The following is a 24551-nucleotide window of genomic DNA, read 5'->3' as shown; positions in this document are numbered from 1 at the left end:
AAAAGTTGCCTTGTTTTTTTATGAAATCAGGGCCTCATCAAAGGAAAGGGTTCTAAGCCCTCACCAACAGGTACCTAAAGAAATTCAGGTCATACTTTGGTGCATAATTTAGGGGATAGTAAAGTTATAAGATGTTAAAAACAGTAAGGGTGCAAGTCATCTCTGAATTTTACATAGCTAATATTTGAGATCCTGTACAGATCATTTATGCTCTGAGACTGTGGAGAAAAATTAGCATCTGGAGATACTCCAGACTGTGATCAAACACACCCACTGTAGGCATCTGTCTTTGCAAGAAACGAACTGTTTTCTGCAAGTGCCTCTCCCTCTCTCTCCTCCCACCCTCAGTGGCAATTCAGAGACCTAAAAGACCAAGGAGAATGCCACACCTAAATTTCAGATGGTGAGAGTCTGTTGAGAGGAACCCTGATTCACTGCTCTGTTTTGAAATCTGGGAAACAATCTGGAGTCAGATGCACAGATACTGATGCCTGATGGATCCATTGTTCTCATGGTACAAGAAATACCTCAAGCAACAATCTGGCAAAACATCTAGAGACCCATTAATTCTGTGGTGACAGACTCACCTGATGATTTTATGGAAGAACTATAGGCAATCCCATTGTGCTGCTGATTATCACCAATTTCCAGAGTTGCAGTTATTACAGGTTTTGGCTTAAATTCCCGCTTAGGCCGACTGGATGCTACATTTATCCTGTAACACAGAGAAGAGCAGCAAGAGATTTACTTAGGAAGAAAGGAGGAAGAAATACTTACAGAATTTAAGCTCAGGTTAAGTGCTTTGCTGTTTGAAAGGTGAAGTAAAAAAATCTTCTGCTGGTTCTGGTTTTAGGCTTCTTTTGGTTGGTTTGTGTTTTGGTTTTATAGCATTGGGTTTGGTTTTTTGGTTGGTTGGTTTGTTTTGGGGGGGAGTGTGTTTTTACTAAAAGCTGCTCAATTCTCATGCAATACTTGAATTTCAACAAGTCCCTAATTTATTTAATACTTTGGTTCTGCTGACAAAGGCATAAAGCTAAACAGCCTGAGTTTGAGAAGTGATGAGCACCCACAGCTGCCACTGAGTTCAGCACAAGTTGCAGGAATGAGCTCCCTGGAAATCTCAATGCAAATGACATATGGAGAAACACATCCAGGACAGAGGCCCAGGGACTGCATCTCACACATAGCCCTTTTGTTAGGGAATACAAGAAAAAAACATTTAGCCAGCAAAACTGTCTAGTACCTCTAGCTGTGTGTGCCCCAGCTGAGAGCTCCTTGCCCCCCCGGCCCCTCCAGCTGGGATGGCACAGGGTGTCTGCAGACAGAGCTGTCCTCATGCCAGTGCTCCCCCACAGCCACCCTGACTCTGCCTATACCCACCCAAGCAGCTCTCCTGAGCCTGCCTACACCACAGTGACATCAGGTCTCTGGTGACCTGAGTGACACACCAGTGACAGCAGCATTTCTCCCTTTCCTTAAGCTGACACAAAGTACCTGGGCCCTTCATACGTGTGTTAAGCACAGCTCTGTTCCTGGCCAGCTGGCTGCTCCTAACTGTGCTGTACAATTTTGTTATACCCCTTAATCTCAATAAAAACAGGCCAACTTTCAAGCAAATCTTCCAAAACACAACTCCAAGTATGCAAGTTGAAATAAACCTCTAAACAAAGGGAGGCTGTCCCCATTAACCACCCCAGATGGGAGAGGCTCTGCACACACTCAGAGCTCCCTGGGCAGATCCTGTGTTACATTAAAGTCTCCCAGCACAGCAAGGAGCTGCCAGGTGGCAGGGGTTTAAAGCCATGGAGCTCAGTCTGGCACAAAGCACAGCAAATGTGCATCTGGGAGGTGGTGCTACAAGATCTGTTGCTTCAGACACTTTCCAACATTGTGAAGCTGCAGAAGAGGTTCAGCATTTTCTGAGGGGTTCTGTCTTACCGGTTTTGCAGCTTGCTCTGCAGGTCCTCCAAAATTTCTGTGGATTGTTTATGGTAATCTAGTGCTGCTTCTACAAACACAGCCAACTGGCTGACCTGTTCTACCTGAAAGACAGAGGAAAATGGTTGTAAGGGCTCTGCAGTACATTCAGCAGAAGGATAAACAAACAGATCATTTAAAACAGACCTGGTATCTCAAAAGACCACAGTACCTTGTAGAGGTTATTGGAAAAGAGCACATGTGATTCCAGCAAAGAAACTGCCAGCTGGAAACTGAACAAAACTGAGGTGTAACTTCGAGTTCACTAACTCAGGGCTGGGTCCTTAAGTCATTTCCTTTCACAATGTGCAAATCCCTTCTGCTTTCAACTTCCAAGCCAGCTGTCTGTCAACACCCAAGCCCAAAACATTAAAGAGGACATGACCCCTCAGCAGGTGAAAGTGGAGCTTTTCTGATCAATGCTGGAAGAAATTACACTGTGGCAGCTCTTATGACTCAGACCCATTAGTGTTTATTATCAATGTTTACAAAGTGCAGTTCTGAAATGATCTGGACTTACCTCACTAGATGGCAGCATTTATAAACTGATAAATGAAACATGATTTATCTACTTGGATTTAAAACATATTAGCCAATCATTCAAAAATATGAATGATGAGGAAAGGGAGAATGTGAAGGAGAAAGAAAAACCAAAATATTATTATTCATGAAGTAACAAATAATCTCATTCCCCTAACACAAGCTGAAAAGTTCAAGCTGTATGGGGTATGGAGCAGTAACAGATATTTGTCTTCTTCAAGACAACATTAAGAAGACAGACCCCAAGAAGTCTGACATCTTTCCATTCCATCATGATGTCTTCAGACATTGGATCATAAGAAAATATCTGAGTAAACTTTCTACAAATGTTTTATGGACCCATGGCAGTTTTGTGTTATACTTTGTCTGCTTTTACTCAGTTAAAAAGATCATTAAAAATTCTGCCAGGACTACAAGAGAGCCAAACACTGTCACACAGCACAAAGAAATGAAATGCACAGAATCAAACCAACAGCTGAGACAATCCCATCACAGTCAGAAGAGAGCAATATAAACAGCAGAAGACAACACACAAAGTGCCTGAGGTTTGGATGTGTGGTCAGAAAAAATGGATAAAGGACTGTCCAAACAACACAACTAAGAGCTAGGAGAAATATGGAACTGTGGATTAGGAGAAGAGAAAGAGAGACTGGGAAAGAGCCAGAGAAACTTGAAGGACTAAAAGCTACTTAGGAAGATGAAGCTGGGACTGGCTGTGTGGGAATGGCAGGAAGATGGATCTGATAAGAAGTGAATGCAACAGTGTCAATGTGGGAGGTCTGGAGCTGGCTGTGCAAAAACCTGAGAAAGGTGGGGATCAGGATTGAGCCTGGGAAAGGCACCTGGCAAGGTGGCTGGGAACCAGAGCTCAGGGAACAGACTTCAGGGTAAGAAGACCAAGGGAGGGAGACACCTGGGGAACTGGAAAGGATCAGAAGGAGGTGATTGCAGTTAAGATCTCCACAAACACAGTGAGACCATTTGGGGTTAGACAACAAGGCTATAATGAGAAGTTTTGGGAGGACAGACAGACTGGGTCACCACAAGACTGGAAGGGGAAGAGCACAGAGTTTTCTTTAAACAGAAAGAATAGGAAATGTGTATAGAAAAAACTTCAGAGGGAAATACAGTTCATCCCCTTACCCTAGAATACATAACTCATCTGTTTTCTAGTGGCTGAGCTAAACCAGTTGAATTCCTGCACTCTTTTATCCTTAGTTTGGTGCTCTGACTAATGATAAACAGTACCTGAAACATTTGTCAGCTGCCCATGCAAGACAGAATTGCTAAACACACATCCTCTGCAACCAGGCAACTGGTAGAGCCTACAGTGGGACAGAGCTGAAATTGTTGATAAGAGCATGTTCCAGCTTTTGCTGCCCTCGTTAACTTACACTGGTAAAACAGCAAGAGGCTTAACTGCCTTCCACTAAACACTGCTGTAACAAATGTGTCCCACTCACAAACAGTTCAGGAGCTACAGGCTGCTTTATAACTGGGTGTGCATAGAGAGAGAAGTTGCTTGCAGTTAAATCTTCCCACTTCACACCTCACTGTTGCAGTTTGCTCACAGAAGACAGCACACTTTTTACTTTGTGGCTTTCTGTGATGCTGCATAGGCCCAAATAGGTCCAGCTCTGTTTTCCTACTATTCCATGATTATGCAGGAGAAAGCACATCCCACTATTCCTCTGTGTGTGGACAGAAGAGAGGATTATCCTGAATGGCCACAGCTGCTCCTTATTTAGACATAATTTTATGATGGACTTGGACTCTGAGCCAAAGTCCACATATCTGAGCCCAAGCCACAAATTCACTCTATGGACTTTGCAGAGCCAAAGAGTAATAGTAATGATTTTCTGAGGCAAAATCATTCAGACACTCCACATCAGCAGGGAAGTTTTGACTATAAGTGAGCTAAAATTCAGAAACCTTAGAGGATACATGCCCTTGCTTATATTTTCAGCTGCAGGTCTTGACTACAATTTCCCAACCTTCACCCTCTCACTGACCAAACTGCATTTTACTCTCAGCTAGTCCTACTTGGCTACTCTGTGGCCATCTTGTCTGAGTCACTGTATCTCCAGAAGTAATTCTTGAGTTCTCCCATCCTCTGATGTGCATTATGGTCTTCTCTGACAAGGGATTTAAAATTGGGAAGAGGCAGAATTTCTGTTTTCAGACCTTACCTCCTGTGAAGGATGGGACTGGCTTTAACCAATCCCACACATTTGCCCCTCCAGGATGTACTGCAGCAAACAAAGATGCAGCACAGACTTACATCATTTTCTAAGAAATTGAACATGCTTCTTTCAGCCAGTTCCTTTGACTCTTCAAATTTTTCTACTGCTTGTTTAACTTCTTCATCAGGTATCTTTCCAAAACGCTTCTTTTTATAATCATAATCCAAGCGGCGCCCTTCCAGTTTCTTCAAGTGATGCTAAAAGAGACACAACATTTCTGAGAAGGACCAAATGGGACATGCCCAAACAAACACACTGTGATCTCAGGAAATATCAGTGATGGATGCAAATATATGCAGACTTGAGGAAATACAAGGCTCAGAGACTTGTGCAGTCCCTCCCTATGACCCAAGGCAGCACCAGCAAAAAAATGAATGAAATTTTAAATAGAGCCCTTCAGCAGCACTTGAGGTACTGGCAGCCTTGATTTGCCTATTTTAGACACCCATTTCAGGGACTTCACTAAATGTGCCACAGTACAGATTCTCTGAGCTGTGGAAAGAAGCAGGATCCAACTTAAATATTTGTGCATTAACATATTCTACATATAATTCAATTTTACATTTTGAATTATCTTCAATAGGACAACTAAAAGTTAAGGGGTTATATTCACCTCATAAAGCAGTGCTCCAAAAAATCTTGTATTCTTCCTGTCCTTGTTATGTATCAACTTTATCAACTTGACACTTCTATCTGATAAAACTACACAAGATTTTCTGTTGCCAAAAATCCTGGGACTGACAGACTCACAGAATGGAGTCAAAGTGACAGTACAAAATGCTCATTAAAGCTAACATCAAACAATTTCTTTTCATCAGTTCAGAAGAACACAACTGAAAACAGCTATGCTTCAAAGGAGACAGCTACAGACATTACTGCTATCTTTCTGCTAAGCTTTCCACATTCATTTATGTGTAAACAAATAAAATAACTTCCATTTCTGCATTTCATCAGGGTTTTAACTTGCCTATTACCCAAATCCATTGGAATCAACAGACTCAGACAAAGACTGCCTGGATTTCTTGAATTGTCACATTGCAAATAAAAACACTGAAAAACTCAACTCTAAAGGTTAAAAATGTGTTCCTTAGTATCCTGTATTTTTTCCTATAGTGGCATATGGCACTTCAACATTTTATGACACTATTCAGATCATTCTGTGTTTGCCCTGAAAAGCCTTTTTAACAGTTATATTCATTCTCCATTATAAACAGCTTTAGGCTGACAGAGATGGTAAGATAGGATAATCACTAGCAGTAAATCACAGCACACTCACATGTTCATAAGCATTAATAAAAATGTTCATTAAAATAAAACAGAAGAAAAATAAAGAACATAATTCTCTTCACTCTGCTTGTACTGACTGTACAAGCAAAACAGCAAATTGAGTAAGTTAGACAAGGGAGAGATAGTCCAGCATTCATCCTAAGCAGATTTTGTCACTATTTTGCTTGACAGAAAATCTATTACGACAAAATTTATTTACCTTATTGTTTTCAAGAAAAATATCTCAGGAAACTAGGGTTGATTTGACTCTGATTATTGCTAAGGGAAGCTCTACCCTGGAAAACTTACCCCAATCTCTTTTAAGTCTTTATCCTGCAATAACTGTAGAGGATCAATAAAATTTTGTTTGACATTAATATCAAGAGAGTCCTTCACTTCTGCCATTTGCTTCATGCTCTCACCAGCATCCAGTAGTGCCAGGCCTGTGGTAAAGAATAGGCTCTTACACCTCAAGATATGTAAAAGCAGAACATTTGTCTTTTAAAACAGCCATTTCAAATAGATATCTTTGTATCTGCTGCAGTCCCTTGAAGAGTAAAAAAGAAAATAATGCAAGTCATGCTTGTTCTCTATACAAAACTGGAACTAGTTCTGTTCTAGTTCTGTTCTGGAACTAGTTTTGTTCTGAATTACATTTTGGGTTATTTTTTTCCCCAACAGATATCAGAGGAAAAAAGAAAAATTTCTCCCTACTGTACACAAGTTATTACTAAAACAATCATCCAGTGTTACTGTTTATTTCTTTCTACAATAATTTTTTCTTTAGTTTACTTCTCAAATTGAGTAGAGCCATTTTTATATAAAATAATATATATAAAAGTTAAAAGAAATAAACTGTATTTGAGATTTGAGAATCACTCTAAATTATTTAGGTTTGGTGACTTAGAAACTAAAATGCTTAATAACAGGATGATCAGCCAGCATCAGTAACAGTGTTATCAAACCCACCTGCAACAGAGGCAAATGTGCAGGAGCATTCTGCTTCTGAGCTGTGTCAACCATCCCCTGACCCTGCACTTAGCTTTCCCTCTTACCTGCAGTGGCCACCTACACAGGTTATGTCAGTGAGTAACACTTTGCAAAGGACTTTATCTGAAATCTTGGCAGAGGAGATGCACAACTCACCAAACATAGACTCATCGCCCAGCTCTCTGCCATACCGTATCATGCAGTCTCCCAGGAGTCCCTCTGTCTGGGGGTAGCCTGTGGCTTTAACTTGTCCTCTGATCTTTGACATAGTGTTCAGCATTCCCAGCTTGGCCCTGTATGCTAAGAGGGACATAAAAAAAAAATAAATAAAAGTGATAAAACCAGTTTTAAAACTCATCTATTTAAAGGAATAAATTATTTCACAAGCAAAGTCACCAAGCTCAGACTGGTGATTTTTTGTTGCCAGTACCTCATAGTCCAAAGTTGAAAAAATATTCCATTCAACAATATGGGTCATATGAAACTAGTTTTTATTCCCAACTAAAAAAGCATCATTTCTCCAGGAAAATATTTACTGACACTCACATTCCTTTGACTAGTCCTGGTTGTGAGCTCTTTGATTAGAAATACTGCAGACAGCAAATGCAGGACACAATCACAGCCAAAGCCAACTTCCTCTCCTTCTTGCTTAGAAGAACTTTGCAGAACTCCACACAGAAACCTCACAATAATGACCTAATTAGCTTTTATTTACCTAAAATAATTTCCAAGTAATAAAACAATGTTCATGAGAACCCAACACCTATTGTTCCTATCCTACCTGGATTTGGCTGAAGGTACTCCGTGGATTTGGACAGAAGCTCTGTTACAGCTTTATTAGTAATATCAATTTTCTGAAAAAGAAAAGTAAGTCTACTATGAACATTAAAAAATACATAAAAAGACAAGAGCAATTAAAAAAAATCCACATAACAATTGTAAAAGCAGAAACTGGCACTAACATTGTTTAATTTGCAACACAACTCATCCGTGGATAGCAAACATATCAATTTCATGTAAACTTCTGAACGTGGATTTAAACCAAAAGATATGTTATTTCACCAGGAGAAAATCTGGCCCAAGTAGTCAGATTGTTATCATTGATTTTATCAGATGCAAAGGCTTTGTGATATTTACAAAGTCTCACTAACAGCACAGACTTCTCTAAACTCCCACACAGCCAGAGGAAGGCTCTGATGAAGAGGAATTTCTGTTCACTGTCGAGAGGCATCAGTGGAACCTCATCTCTGCTCAAACAGCCTTTGTGGGTGTCTCCTCTCCCTTGGCTGAGCTGACAAGGCTCAAGGACAAATTTGCATTTATCCTCTATTCTTTCTGTTTGGAAGCACATTATAGGGTTTCCTCCCCCAGGTAAATCTACAATACCATTCAAGCACTTGAAACATGAAATATTTTTGATTCTGCAGTAGCTTAATATTAAAAAACAAAATGTGACTTTTCTTACCCTTTCCATCTCTTGGAATTCCTCATCTAGCTTTGTTCCTTCTGCTCCACTTATTTTTTCACTGAATAGCTGTAAAAAGATAAATTTAATACATAAAAAAAGGTATTGCTATTAAATTACAGAATAAATATCTCTGAGAGTTACAGGAACTGACTCCAGATCAGAAATAGCCAGCATCCATTTGAGGTAACTGTGCAGGACAAAAGTAAACAGTCTTGTAAATGAAGCCCTCCCTTCAAGAGAGACAAAGGTACCTGACAACAATTTAGAACAAGCAAACAAAAAAATGCTTTCTCATGCTTGAAGAGCTTGTACTCTACAGGCATCTCCACACTGCAGATTTCAGCACAGGGACCAGTCTGACTGCAGGTAAATCCACAGTAACCTTTTCAAGTGTGTCTCTGCAGCTTTGTACTTCTGAGTGCCTTCTGTGTGCCAGCAGGTTCAGGGATGTAACTCCCATTGCTGCTGCTGGAGTTGTGTGCAATTCTGTGGAAGGAAAAGACTTGTGAAAATGCTGCACTGTGAGACTGAGTACCTTTAGACCAAAATAAAAATGCCAGGTGTTCTTCAAAAACTCAAAGCACCAGTTTCAGACTGATTTCAATAAACCTTCTGAAAAGGCTAAAAGTTACCAACTTTGGTGTGAGAACTCCAGGCTGCTGGACCTGACTGTGCTCCTCACTGAGTAAATCATGGCCAGGAATAAGCCACTGAGCAGAACTCAGCCATCTGCTGCTTGCAGTGCATGGTACCTGCACTGTGACAACATGAAAAGAAAGCCAGATCCTCACCCAGTGTGAAACAGCCTTTGAAAGCATCCCTTCATTAGACAGTGATTTAACACATATTCAACATTAAATTCCTTCAAAAATACCTAACAGTTCCCTGTTTTAATTGGCTTTTATCACTGAAACTGTCACAGTGTAATGAGAAATCCAAGCCTAGCTCACTGACTCCTGCTGGTCCCCAAACCTGTCCTCAATAAAGTGTTTTGTTTGTCCTCAGCACCTTCTAAAAGGGAATTCACTGAATTAGAAGGGCCCTGGGGACTTGCATAACCTGAAAATGGGTCAGGGCTCTGAGCAGTGCAATGGTTCCCTGTTCTTAGCCACTGTGCATGGCACAGGTGAGGGGGGAGGACACTGCCCTGCCAAAAACCTGCAAGGAGCTGATGAAGCAGAGCTGGGAGCTCAGCAGTGGCTGACCTTGCATCAATATCACTGCTACCACACAGAGAACAGTCCTGCTTAAGGGAAAATGTGAGTTCAAAGACAGACGTACAGCTAATTATTCCTACTGGCTTTAGAGCAGCACTCACAATCTCCATGTTTAACATGCCAAGCAGCACACACACTTGTCAGGATCATTTCTCTTCCAGAGCACTGACAGAACAAGCACAAAAGCAGATAAAACAGATGGAAAAGCCCAAATACCAGTGAGCTCCTGTGGGTCATCATCTTGCTGCTGTAAGACATGACAGCAGAGAAGTGACCTGAGGTCACACGAGGAGCAGGACACTGCCCTGGTCTCTGCAGGAATGTCTGAGCAGGCCTTGAGCAGACACAGAAAGGTACATGACAAGGCTGCATGAAAAGCAGGAATTCCTGTCAGGAGTTCTGCAGCTCCTCCACAATAACAGTTTCTGTCTCCTGTCTGTGCACTGTTAATTCCAAAAATAATCAATGCCATTTTCCACAGTCTCACACATGTCTTCTTTCTCCAGCAGACAAGGAAGAGATCTGTGGTTTCCCAAAACCCTTTCCAAAGGCTGAGTGCAGTGGGGGAATTACCCTTCTCAGGCTTAAGCTGCAAAACCCACATTCAGTAGCCCACAGCTGTCCCACTACAGATAATCCATTTATATGATGGTGAAAAATAAACCTAATGAAGTAATGTGATTGACTGTGAAAGTGTAATCAACAATAAAATTCTAAATCTATTTTACAGTGACTTGTGGACACAACTCCTCAGAGCCAGCCAGGGGATCTGCAGACACTGTTTCATACAGACTCTGAAGACAACCTAACACACACCTACACCTGGGGGAAAAGTCCTGATCATAAGAAAAACAATTCTGTTAAAAAACTTTCCCAGTTCTATGCAAACATTAATGATACTGCAATTTGTAGCCCAAGGACACACTTCTTCAATGGTATTTACCCTGAGCTCTAATAGCCTTTGAAAAACAATGCTCCATAAAAAATGATTCCTTAAAGTCTGTAAGCCATGTGAGATACCAGCAGTAAGAACTGGTAAAAAGTTCTAATGGCTATAACTAAATTTTACATCTCTACAGTTTATTTCATACTGGTATAATTTGGAATAGCTGTACTAGTCTTGCATTTAGGAACAAAAAGGCTTTTGTTCTGATCATACTGAATTTAGGAGTTGTAAAACTAGCATCACCCTTCTCACAATTAAAAGTCACAGGATATCCAATTAATTATTGAAAATGGATGCACAAAGGAGACTGCTGCTGAGTTTTAGTTCCCTGACTATTTGCTGAGCATCATTTACATGTTTTATATCAAGCTGCAAAATGCTTTGAACATAAACAGAGGATGCCCAGCTGAGGGGCTGTGTGGTTAGGTGGCAATATGTGTCAGGCTTTATGAGCCACCTCACCAAAGACAGAACTGCTGCCATCACACGAGGAATGTACTCTGAGGGAGCTTGGAATTTCTTCTACCTCCAAGTTTGGAATTCCTTCACCTCCAAATTCAGAACCTGGGCAACATTTGACTGGTCAGGGCCACAATTCATGTCTGTGAAAAAAAGCAGTTCCCAGCAGGGGCCAGCAGCCCTTTGCTGTTCCACTGCAGGTCAGAAGCCAAAGCCTTCCATCAGTCCTGTTTCTGGGGAAGGCTTCCTCCAGATCTAGCCTTCCTCTGGATCAAAACCCACACCCAGAGAACAGCTCTGCAATAGGAAAAACTATCTTCAAGTGTCTGTTCAACCTCCTCCATCACAGTTATACTAGAGTTAGTGAGAGAAAGAAAAAAGCAACAAAGCTTTATTATGAATATGAAAATACTTTCAAATCAGCCATTTGTATTATCACCTCTCATTTGAAGTTACACATGATAGCAAAGTACTTTCAATGGTAAAACTTGCATGCTCTATGTAAGACCTTCTTGCCTGAAGAAACATTGCAGATTGTACACAAAAGCTCCTTGCTTGTTACTTCTTGCTAGATCCTACTGCTCTTTTTAAAATTGAAAAATTAAATATGACGTTGTATTATAAAAAATCTGAAAGTCTCTGGTGGGCTTATGTAGAATTTTACATGAAAAGAAGTGCAATAAAACAAACAGGCTCTGAAAGAAACCCCTCCAGATATTATGATTTCTATTTTAGTTCTGTATATCCAGCTACAAATCAAAATGCAACTTGCAATTTTGTTACAGTCTGAAAAGACTAAATATTTATCTGCTAAGGCATTTATATTCCAAGAAATTATCTGAGAAAAAGAATTTGCTATAAATCTAATACTGGGATTTTTTTCTCATGATAATTCTTTGTTATTCTATTTTTTTTCAGATAATATAATTTTCTTTTGGTGTGTTTTGTTATGATGAAGCATTGTCTCAACCCTGGTGATGTTAAAATCCTGGAGAAGGCCTTGAGTAATCTGATCTAGGGGAAGGAATCCCTGTCCATGGCAGGGGGTTTTGGGACTGGATGATCTTTAAGGTCCATTCCAGCCTCTTACCACTCTGCAATTTCATGAACACAGTACATGAGCTGTCTACACTTTAAAGTAAAATCTACAGCTCACCAAAACTCTAAACTAAAAACATCTCAAGATTTAAAATAAAAATAGTGAAAAATTATGTCAAAAATATTAAGATTTATCTCTATTGCACAGGAATAATATATTTCTCCATTGTTATATGGATTATAACAAACAAGCTTCAGAAAAATGCCATATTTTACTGATTTTTTGTACATCATATCCACTGAATTACACTAGTTTTTCATATTTCACTATAGAAGGTTACTGAATATAAGAAGCTGCCAAAAATATCCCAGATCAACAGAGAGCTGATAAAAGTCTCAAAACAATTACCCTATTTTTTTTTAATATATCCACTGGGTATTTTATAATACAAGACAATGGGACTCTTGCCAGCCAATACTTGCACACGTGCTCTGACCTTCTGTTTCACTTGCTTTGCCCTTCTTTTGCAACACTCCAACCAGGATTGAACCATCACAGCTCTTCTGTTTTACTCAGCTACTGCTGAAAGAAGTGGCTTGCCAGAAAACCTCTCCTGCACATACCTGGCCAGGAAATGAGCCCATGCTATTTAAAGGCTGAATGAAAGGTATCAGATTCTATTAAAGGCTTAAGAGCTTTTAATGACTCTTTACAAAGTTACAGCATTTATTTTGTTCTGAAGGACTGGCTGCTGAAATTATCTGTTGAAACTTTAATGGGATAGAAAATTCCTACATTTGTCATAAATATGCACGCTGTCAAACCCATGAGGCAAAACCTAGATTTTTTTTATTCTGACAAAAAAGCCAAGGCTATGAAAAGATTTTAAATTTATTTCCCCCTCTCTCTAAAAAGGAAGCAAGAAATCAACTGGGAAAATGAATAGATTCATCCCAAAGTTAACACAGGGAGAGCCAGGAAATAATGTAACTGTATGGCTACATTTCCCATAGATACAGAACTGGGCCAAACTGCAAAAATGCATTAAGTACATCTTAAATACAGTACTTAGTACAAAATACTACATTCCAGTATGGTTAACACACAAGAGTTACGCTTCTCTTAATAAATCATTAAAAGTTCCAGCGATTTCCCTGCAGCCATGTAAGTGTTTGATTTGGTTTAATGCAATGTGACAATGCTAACAGCTTTCTCAAGGATCTTATTTAAGCCTGTAATAAACAAAGGGAAGAATAAGGTGGCTGGCAGGGCAAAGTCAAATCTCTTTGCAGTATTCAAATCCTGAGGGGAGGGAGAGATTTTCTTCTTTGTCCTCTTCCAGAATGCACTAGCAGATTAGAGACCAAGATTTCAGCCTCTTTTCTAGATCAAAAGTAGTTTAACCTCAAATATCTGTAATTCCCTGTTTGTTGCTTTCAAGTTCTATAACAATGTTATGCATATTACATGTTTTTCTTCTTTCTTCTTTCCTGATTTTTGTATTTCATATAAATTGCAAACCCCAACACTCAGAAAAAAAAAAAAAAAAGAAGGTTACCACTAGTTCATGTACCACAGACCACCAAGAACTTGACCTAAAACACAGTTTAAGGTTTTGCATCGTAGTAAACATATAAATGAATACACACTGGCAGAGTCAGCTGCACAAAGCTTGCCACCACGATAGAAAAATATTCCTTAAAAAAAAGAATAAAATATTCTTCTTTACCAACTAGGTGAATGGGCAGTTACTAGGAACCCCTGTGATTGATTTCTAGAGGTTTTCTACAGGTCTGGATGCTCAGAAGAAAAAGCAGTGTCCCAAGCTGAGGAACTAAGCTAAGGTGCACATTTTCAAATTCAGACCTAAACAAAAGACTAAAGAAACACAGTACTTGTCTCTTGGGTACAAAATCATCTGCAAATGAAAATGGTAATATATACCTGAATAGATATTGTCTCCTAAAATATCCCTATGACAATAAAGGAAAAACCAAAGTGTTACACCATCAAAGTGAACTGGTACTTGGACCTCTTTTAATTACACTGACATAGCTCATTCTATCCTAATGCTTTGGAGAAAATACAAATCCCTCATTTTAGAGGTTAAGCACTCAAGGATGGCAGGAACTCTGGGGTCACCTCACTACGTTGTGTTTTCAAAGGAAACAAAAATTCTCTTGCTCTGATGTACTTTAAAGAAAAAAGATTTATTCCACCCTCCAAAATAAATAGAGGGTCTACTACAAAGTGCAGATGTTTCAGTCACACAAACACAGAGCACTCTGGCTCACCCCCAGCAAATCATTGCAGTTCATCCTCAGTAGGTGCTGAAGTGCTTTTCTGGATGGAGCCCTGAGTGCTCAGCACCTCAGTGTCAAGCTCAGAGGGTCATCACCTTCACAAAAAGCATTTTGTAACTTTTTCTTCCACTAAACTTTCAGCTAACAGTGGCACAGATTTCCACAAAGAGTTTGGTAAAATGGTAGAAAAGATTTCTGACAACAGCAGCAGGAACTGGGGTTTTTTTTGAAAAATTAATCAAGCAGCTGAATTGGGTTCTACTGCTATTTAATCAAAATTATGGTGTGCAAGAAGCTGTGCCCTAGAAGTCAAATACTTGTTATTGCTCCCATGGCAGCATAAGTGCTATAAAATATCTCTGAATTTAACAATGCATGTACACAGGTATTTAAGAAAATGCAGCTTTCTCTTTTGGTAATGGTTCATACATAATTATAAAACATAATAACATTTTGGAATTTATGTGAGACATGAACACATTAAAAATTATAATCACATTGAGGATACAAAATTCAAGCAGCATTCTGTCAGTACCCATGGCAGAGTACACTTCTATAGTAATTAATGGAAACAAAGCAGTACTGCATAAAATTGGATGATTCACCCATAACTCATTACCTACAACAAGCAGCTGAACCAGAACCCCAGAAAACTACATACATGGCTAGAGGAATTCACATCCTTATGTTTCACTGAAGATGTCTATTCTCAGATATTTGAAGTAGAAACATAAAGAACATGTAGGACATGCTTGTACTTCAAAGACACCTCATGACTATGCTCACACTATCAACTTCCTTAGAGATTTCTGATGGACCAAATGGAAAATCTTGTCCCTGCAGCCAACAAAATTAAAATACCACAAATATCAATCTCAAGGGTCTGTTTCCCAAGAAGGAAAACATACTTCTACCAAGAGATCTGTGAATCATACAAACAAAGTTAAAAAAATGCATGAGTACTGCCACAGTGTTTATATTCACAAAGAACATTCCTGTCTCACTAATATTGATGAACCCACTATTTCATTACTTGTAACTTCTCAGGCAAACAGCAGCAACAAGAAGATTATTTTTAGGAAGAAGGTGCACTGAGTTACACAAGGATATGCCCCCTAGAGAGGAGTAGAAGAGAAAGGTGTTTGTGAAGCAGCTTGCCTGGGAAGGGGATCCAAGGGTGCCCCCAAACACCTCTTTCCCACATGGAAATGTTCTGGGAGCTGCCAGGGGAACACAAACTCAGAACTGAGCACATCACTGTTGAAAGGCCCCTATGCCAAGCATTATTATCCAATCTACTTCCTAACATGGAGCAAACTGTTCAGCATGACCCAAAGTGTAGAGAAGCCCAGCCAGGCAATCAGCTGAGCCCTCTGGAGCCACCCAGCCCACCACAACTCCCCATGTGTCCTGCAGAGAGAAGTGCCCATGGACACAGGGAGTGTCTGCCCACAGCTCCCGTGAGGAACCCACGAACAGCCTCAGCTGTGGAGTGGCAGCAGCTCAGCTCTGGCCAAGGCCCAGTTCTGCAGCTCACTTCTGCTCAGAAAGGCAGCTCCAACAGTGCAACCCATGTGCTCTGGGATTGAGAAAGCCTTGACAAGCCCTGGTACATCTAGGGAGACTGAGCAACAACAGCACTCCCCACTGATGGAGGGATATCAGTAGGCATTCCAGATACACCTCACGATCCGAGGTGTCTTTCAGCAAAATCCCCCCACCAACCCTCTTTCCCCTGATTGTGTGCAATACTCACACCCATGCAGACAAGAATTTCTGCTGCTTTCAACTCTTTTATAAACAGCTGTGCTGTACCATGTGGTGTGGACTCTCCTAACTTAGATCAACTTGTATAAATAAGGAAGAAGCAGGAGCAGAAGACACCTGGGTACATGTCAATGTATTTAATCAACTTTACAGCCTTTGCTTGGGAAACCCAATCAAAGAAAAGGGAAAAGGCACAGAGCCGAAGAACATGACAAACAAGGTTACTGGTGGAGGAATGTGTCTTTGCTTGAGGAAGGACTTACACAATCAAAAAAAACATGGAAGAAAAATAGAGTGTTATTAGTCGAACAGCCTAATTTCATGTAGTCTAAAGAAAAGATTCTGCCATGTGGGAGGATTATCACAACATAAATTTTTTAAAAGAGAAGGGCAGCCATTTTAACCAAGCTAACGAGAGCTCTACACAAAGATCTGCCACACAATGTCTGTGATGTGGGTGTCTGACCAGAGCTCCCAGCTCCCAGCATCTCTGCAATTCTTTCTGCTGACGGGAACTCCAGGATGTGTTAAATAGCTTTTGATTCCTGCTTTTTCAAGACAAAGAAGGAAAACAAAAAGGAAACAGACCTGAGTATACTAAAGGTCTTGATAGATTGAGAAATTCTGTTCATGTGCTTTAGAAACTCATCGTCTCTCAAGAAAGCAGCAAAAGATATAGTAACACCTCTTGGTCTCAGAGAAGTCTACAATTGATTAGGTAAGACAAAGTATCTGGCATTAAACAGCTAAGTCATCTGCAAAAACAGGCCAATATGCCAGCCATAGTCCTGCATTTTATGAAAGTAAGTAATACCTAGTGAAAGATTTATTAATCAGTTTGATATTTGCTATATCTGTTTAAAAAAAAATTAATCTTGTTTATTTGACAGTGATACTGAGAATTTACCACATATGCTTCCTGTGCTCTTCCTAGTGTTTTTCTTGTATGTAATTTTTGCAAGAATTAAGCACAAAATTACATATGGCTTGGTTTGGGTGGTTTTTAAAAATTAATTTAGTAACAGAAACATCAGACATTGAATTCTAGCTCTGATATTGCTTGACATTGTTCTACAAGTAAGCCTATGCCAGAAAGAGAATTTTAAGTAGGGCCAGGAATGCTGGGCACTTGATGTTCCTTAGTCAACACTCAAAATCCTGTAGCCAGCTGATCTAGTCTGCACACAATCATGCAGACTTTTAAATTAACCTTATTAACCAAATCCAGCCAAAGAATGTGCAAATATAGACTGTGTAATCTAGACTTACAAAGAAGTCTGCACAGTGAGAAGGGTGCTGTCACTTGCTCTAAGCAAGCATGTCCTTTGAAAGGTCTTAGCATATTTCAGAATATTTTATCCTCAGCATGTAATGGGCAGCTTTACCCTTTCTGTGACACTCCAAGGGTCTCAAGTGCCTCATTAAAAGCAAGCCCCTGCTACTTGTGCTGCTTTTCCACATGTCTGGATTCCAGACGTTCTGCTCTCAGCAAGAGCTACTCCTCAACCCTTTGGATGCTTCAGGAAACATGGGGAACAAATGGGGAACAAATCCATACAGGCTGAAACCACACATCCAAGCTCCTGATACAACATTAATGTAGGGGAGGAACTACAAGACTAAATGCTTGAATTTGGGTTAAATTGACTTGTCCTTGGCCACACAGTAAACTGCTAACTCTGACATGAGAATGCAAGAGTCCCAGATCTTCACTATCTGCCCTGAGGAATGCAGTCTTAAGTAAAATATTCTGTCTGTATTTTTGAGCATGCAAAAGAGGGGGAAGTTGTGTTTATGGGACACGAATTGTGAGTTGCAGAGTTTATTTATATAGGGAATACAATTTCTTTATTTATTGTGAAAATGTAATTCCTGATTTTGTTGCAATAATTAAGAGATGAATGCTCAATCTATGCAAGAGAGATTTTACTGTACACAGTATGCAGAAAAGTGTTCATATCTATTTTCCATGTCAAAATAGATATGATAAATAGTTTCAAGTTTTCAAATTTTGAGTGATAACACTTCAATTCTGCAAAATGATGTGTCAAAGGACATTCTTTTCCATGCAGGTCAGAAGGCCCAAGGATTAACAACTTTTTATTTTGCTTCAACAAATACAGGCAAGTAATGAAAAACAAGAATAAAACAAAAAATTACAGGAAAAGAGATAAAAGCATAGCAGTATTTATGAAATAACTCAGCGGCTGGAATGCTATTTCCTGATGAATTTTATATGATTTTTCTTCAAAATAATAGAATTAATCAACAGCTTTTACACACACCCACATGTGCATATACTCACTCCCACATCCCCTTAAGTAAGCCAAGAGGTATTAGAGACCTGGATGCTTTTGAACACCCCCCCAAGTGCTTATCTAAATCTCTAGGCATGTAAATACTTCTTAAGAGTCTAACCCAAGAGACTCATCAGAGAAGCACACAGGACTCAACACTGCCAAGATATGAGCTCTGTTTCATTTCACATTCTAGTCACAAACAGCTGAGAGCAGCTAAACTACTACTACTGCATTACTATTACTTAATGTCTTCTTTTGAAGAAATATTCTGTCCTTGAGTTTCATATGGCACAGCAGAGCAAAGGCTTCTGTTATTTACATTCAAAAGTAATTGCTGGATAGGTTGTGGGTATTTTCTTAATCAATCTATCCATCCAAATCATGGAGCCATCAGTATGCCATAGGGCACATGCAATTTGGGGCAGCCTCTGTGTATTACTGCAGTTATCACAAAGAGAATTCTACAGGATTTGCCAATATTTAAACTATTGCTTGGCTGTGGAGTTATCTGTACATGTTTGTACCCATCACCTCCTTGCAAACCACAATGTGAATGGCAAGATCCACCCTAACACATTTCAAACACGATTAAGAATTCTGGTAATCAGCAAATATTTTTTTCACAAAAATTATCTAGATGATTAAAAAGTACACAAGAAGTTGAATACTCTAGAAGAAAGGCAGACTTGCACAACAAAGCTCAGACTGATGGCTCCTGGCTTGGCAGAACTGCCAATATAAATGAAAAGATAACTTTTGCAAAGAAACACTGCATGATTATTTGCAAAGCAATGGCAATCCTACCTACTCAAAAGGCACATGTAATAATATTATATTATATTATACCAGAATTCCATTTTTACAGCATTCTTTTTTCTGCAATGAATGCACTGATTTATTCCAGGAGACCACTCTATGCCTCCTTTTCTTACTTCTCAAATCCCAGTTTTCTACACTTGAAAATTAGCTCAAGCTGACACTTCTCTCACCAGTATGACCAGTGCCAGAGTTTGCAAAAATGAAGTTTTAAAGAAAGCCATGGCAGATTTTATTGCTTTTGGAAGGGTAGCATATTTAATGCTCCATAATAATTTAATTCTGAGTCCTATTTAAAACATTAGCACTTTAAATTCCTATAAAGAGGTTTTCTACAATTTCTTCTTTTAGCCTGAGGATCCCAGTTTCAGAGCCTCTGGTGAGGAGTGGCCCAAAGCTGTACCAACCACCACAGCCCAGACACTGGAGCAGAGCTGCAGGAATGGAACATGCCCCTGGCAAGAAGGGATGTAGCAATTCAGAGCATTCCCTAAGCACTACCAGCTGAGTTCCCAGGGTCTCAGGGACAATTTACAGTGCTGGAGCTCCTGTGCAAGGCTGAAGTACAAACACTGCTTGCCTCCCTGGAAGAGAGAGAGCAAAAGTGATGCTCCTGTCCTACCAAGGTTAAATCAATGCCACAGGTTCAAATACCAGAACAAAGCCTGCTCTTTGTTAGGCTATCATCATCTCTGAGACTGAGAAGAGTTTGGCTCAGTGCTCAAAAACTGAAATAAGGGAAAGGTAGAGCAAGGAAACCATTTTGCCACTGACTGATTTTATACCCCCAGCTCTGTGCCAGGGCAGTCAGCTCTGTCAGGCACTCACCTCCTGCACTGGCTTCTCCTGGCATGCCCTGGGTGTGCTCACCTCACCCCACAGCACAGGAGTGCAGAGCTGTCACTCTCACATCTCTTGAGTATTTCTACTAATCTTTGTAAGTTTTCTCTCTCACAGAGACCTTAAGCTAGCTGTGCATCCCAAATGTTGCTTTCTCCTTATTTACTCATCACTGCTACCTTAGCACCTTTCTCTTTTCCTTTCAGTCTCTTTTCACTAGCATTGCTTACATTTAGTTTGTTTTTCTCTGTTGCCTCACCCCTCATTATCACTTACCTCTATGCCTTAGGTTTCTTTCAGTTTCCATTTTGTTCTAACACTTCTCTCCACCTCTGCTGGATGGCCTGCTACAAAACCTGAGCAAACCTCATACACACACACCTCCACACTTTTTCCAGAAGGTCTAATCATGATGTTCATTCCAATGCTCAACCAAACTCAGAGGTACCAAGAATTGTTCAGCTGTTGTTCCATTTTTGTTGCATAAGTGTCAAAAAACATGTTCCCACAGCTAGGAGCAGTCACTTGATATATTGTTCAGAGAAATGATACTTACGCAGGAAATGAAACATTTTAGAAGAACCAGTTACTTTGTGCATCTACAGATGATAAAAATTCATTCAATTTTCCATCTTAAATATTCTCTCTCACAAGCCAGCTCCTCCTTCCCTTTTTCCTGCCAGTGTCTCTCTTCTGTTCCCATCAAGAGATGTATATACTTTTGTTCTCTTCAGTGTTCTGTTCAGGAGTCATTTATTGCTACACTCTCATGTTCTTTTATCAAAGTACAAGACTGGTTCATCCTGGTAACTTGTAATTTCAACTCAAGGTTAAAGGAATAAAGAGTCCTAGGACAGAAATACCGTAGAGAATAGCCCAGAGAAGTTCATGTACTTGCTGTTATTTTGAGAAACAGAAAATAACAAAAGGAGCAGGAAGAAAACAGCCAGAAAGAGATAAAAACTACCTTTGCTTTCAAGGAGGGTTGCAATAAACCTTTCCTTGAAAACCCACCTTTTATCAGCTTTGCTTCCTATCACATAGATAAGCACCCTTTATGACTCCCCATTTCATTAAATTTGACCTTCTGCCTTTAAGTTGCAAAAGCACCTTCCCTCAGATGCCCTGACACCTGAACTTGAGAGCACAACAGATAAACATCAGTACTTGCACTGACTGGGAACACTTGCCAAATGGCTCATAAAGTACTGAGTGCCAGGCTCAGAAATTGCAATACACCTTGGTTCTAAATCACCTGCAAGAGTAAAGGCTTTGGATTAGAAATCTGTCACTTAAACAAAATATCATCAGCATAACCCTTCATTTTTCAAATGGGACTTGAGTCTCCTCCTGCCTTCAGACCTGCCAGCAGCAAAACACTTTTTGATTTAAGCTTCAGGTGAGAACTACAGCTCTATCAGGTAATGATAAATACATGAGCTAGAAGCACACAGAATGTTTAATGTAATTGTAGCAAAAAATGTTTAAAGGAATATATTCCACCACCTAATGAACCTAAAAGGCTAAGTCCTTTCTCTTATAATGCACACAGTATTTGTTTGGAGATAATTTTCTTTGCAAAGGTTTTTGACAGAAAAATATTAAACAATCAATAACCACATGCAGATAATTATGGCAGGATCCTCAAGTGTAGTTGTAAAAAGTGTTTTTTATTTCTTTCCCATAACAGAGCAGCTTTCTCCACTTCCTAATTACACACATTCCTTATTCCTTTTAACCACCAGCACAAAGTTTAAACATCAGCCACTGAACAGTGTGAAAGGAAATGTGCTGTACATTTAAAGGAAACAAGAGCAGCTGTCACAAAGCAGACACTTGATTCCAGCCACAGAGACCTAGAACACCTCAATGGCAGTGGCCCAGCACTTGGTCCAGCAAAGAACAATTCAAACACAATTCTTCCCCCTCTGCTCCCCCATAGCCCCTTCACAAATGAGCTGGACCACCCAGTGAGTAATGGAACTTGTTATTAACTTACCCAGACAATCCACCCAGCAATATCATTATCCTCAAACTGGACTTTTACCTCTGAGCCCTACAGGCTCTTAAACCAGCTGAACTGGGGCTCAGCTCCTGCTTCTAGGTCTGTAATTCTGAGACACACAGTAATTGTCTAAAGTCTTAAATGCTTTAAACTTGAAATCCCTATCAGACTTGGCATCCTTCCCAGGTAACTACACTGCCTTTCTGAGTGCACCCACTAACTGCAATTTTCACTTTAACTGTCTGACCACAGCAGTGGGATGAAAAAGTAAGAAACACAGGCTTCACAAAGGCACTTCCAAACCACAGTGTTTTTCCTTGATGCCTTTGGTAGCTACTGAACTTTGGAGGCAGCAAAACCACTGAGAAGTGACTTCCAGAGACTGTGTCCATCTCATGGCAAACTCAGTTTTTCAAGTTACCCACATGCCACCTATAAATAAATCCTCCTTGCCTATAAATCCAATTTGTGGCAAAATCCAGATACATTTCAACAACAAAAATCATATTCCTAAATAAAGCCTTCATCTCTATGCCATTGCATAAACCATGGAGCTCCAGCAACTCTCTCTCATGCTTTCTCCAGACTTGTTCCAATTCTCTGCACAGAAAGATTTCCCACTACCCTTTGATAACATCAAATGTGGTCCTTCCAAGCAGCACTAAATGATCATTCCTACTTACTGCAACTGTTCAGTCAGAACACAAACAGTTGCTCTGAAGCAAGCCCAAATGAATACAGCTCTGAGGCCAGTATTTCAACATATGACAAAGCAGCTACTCCAGTTTGACAACTGTACTTAGTCTTTAATCAAATCTTAAAAACTATTGACCAAGGAGAGTAAGATACTGAACCCTGAGAAAATGGAGGCACCAATCAAACAAATCATTAGCATGACATGGTGCATACACCAATGCAATGCTGCCTATGGGCTTAAATTAGATGCACACAGATCTTGAAGAAAACCATTATCATGGACAAAGGACAGTCTTGTCCATATATGAATAAAGTCCAAGACTCTAGACTCTATAATGTGATTTTGCATTTCTATAGAGAGTGACTCATTTCGCACCAGGCAGTGACACGTCACACTATTACTGAGCACTTCAGCCCAACTTGTCTGCTCCAGCTATTCTTCAGCACATGCATTGTACAACAAAAACTACTTTGTACTGCAAAACCTTGAACTCTTCCTGACAAACCTCCACTGTTTCCTAAAGAACTCAATAGTGATGCTTACACATGCATTTCTACATCTAGAAATTCAAAGTCATCATTATTGTACACATCTCTAAGGGAAACATCTTTGTAAGAATTCAAATGCAATAAAGTAACCAAAGTTTTTGGACACAGACACATTATTTTCTCTGCAAGCCTACTTAAAAAAATCTAACAGCGTCAGACCTGAGACTGCCCAGTTTTCAGAAGAAAAAATACAGATGCTTTTAATGAGAAAACATGATTACATTAAAGTCTCTGACAGTAAATTAAATAGCCAAGAACAACGACGAACCTGAAACCATGAATCTCCATGCTCCACACTTTTACTTCCATATTTCATTACACAAATCTAAAATACTGTTCCCCAATCTGTTTGCGATCTTGTTTGTGAAAGTGAGCATACTCTAAAAAGAGAACTGTAAAGCCATCAAAGGGCCATAAAACGATACCCATAGTGATTATCCTTCCTCACTTTTTAATTTCACTGACTTCTCACTCAGTTCCAAACTCATGCTTAAAAAACTTTCTCAATTTCTTTGAAAAGTAAATGTTGGGGTTTTTTATTCTAAACTATGGCCTTCCATCTCATTATGTTGGCAGTTGCTCGTCCAGCCAATACAATGCGACTGAATGTGCACAAGCACTGCAGACAAGTAGAGGCAGTGGGTGCATCCCACAGACCCATCCTCCTCAGGGTGACCAGGACAAGCAGCACCTCAGTGCCTGTCAGAATCATTTCCTGCCTCTCTTTCAGCATTTTGTTTCAGGTACAACTGAGCAATGTTTCATTTTGCTTCCTCTGCGTGGAGAGGAGTGGAGCTGTGAATGACAAGTCACACACTGCATGCATTCCACTGGCTGTTACCACATTAACACTTCTTCCTCCCTCCACAGGTTCCAAGTGCAAAATTTCACTTGGCAGCAACAACATTCTGATTTGGCCTTAAAACAATCCCCCTTTCTGAAGCTGTTCCCTGTGCTTGTAAGGAAGGTGTGGCTTCCTTTTGACCTACTCATATATATCCACTGCAAAGATGAGAAAGGGTGATTGTACCATAAAACAAAATCCTTAAAATCAGAGATTTAAACAACCCTTTTACACACTTCCTTTCCAAGAAAGGAAGAACCTTTCCTATTATCTTCTTCCTCCTCAC

The 24551-nt window shown here is 39.9% G+C and overlaps 1 protein-coding gene across 2 annotated transcripts in view; it reads right to left on the bottom strand.

Annotated features, from left to right (window-relative positions):
- The window catches only part of SH3GL3 (SH3 domain containing GRB2 like 3, endophilin A3), a 57437-nt gene that overhangs the window by 5755 nt on the left and 27131 nt on the right, over window positions 1-24551 (bottom strand). For both annotated transcript variants that reach the window (XM_063169810.1, XM_063169811.1), the window contains 7 exons: window positions 8482-8550; window positions 7798-7870; window positions 7173-7316; window positions 6336-6469; window positions 4799-4957; window positions 1939-2042; window positions 588-715 (listed from right to left, as the gene is read on the bottom strand). In XM_063169810.1, coding sequence (XP_063025880.1) covers window positions 588-715; window positions 1939-2042; window positions 4799-4957; window positions 6336-6469; window positions 7173-7316; window positions 7798-7870; window positions 8482-8490 — 751 coding nt within the window. In that variant the 5' untranslated portion in view covers window positions 8491-8550. The remainder of the gene's footprint in view (window positions 1-587; window positions 716-1938; window positions 2043-4798; window positions 4958-6335; window positions 6470-7172; window positions 7317-7797; window positions 7871-8481; window positions 8551-24551) is intronic.

The sequence above is a fragment of the Melospiza melodia genome, chromosome 15 (genome assembly GCF_035770615.1).
Source record: "Melospiza melodia melodia isolate bMelMel2 chromosome 15, bMelMel2.pri, whole genome shotgun sequence".
Taxonomy (NCBI): Eukaryota; Metazoa; Chordata; class Aves; order Passeriformes; family Passerellidae; genus Melospiza; species Melospiza melodia.
Note: the sequence above shows the minus strand (reverse complement) of the source record. Positions and strands in the feature narration are given on the sequence as shown.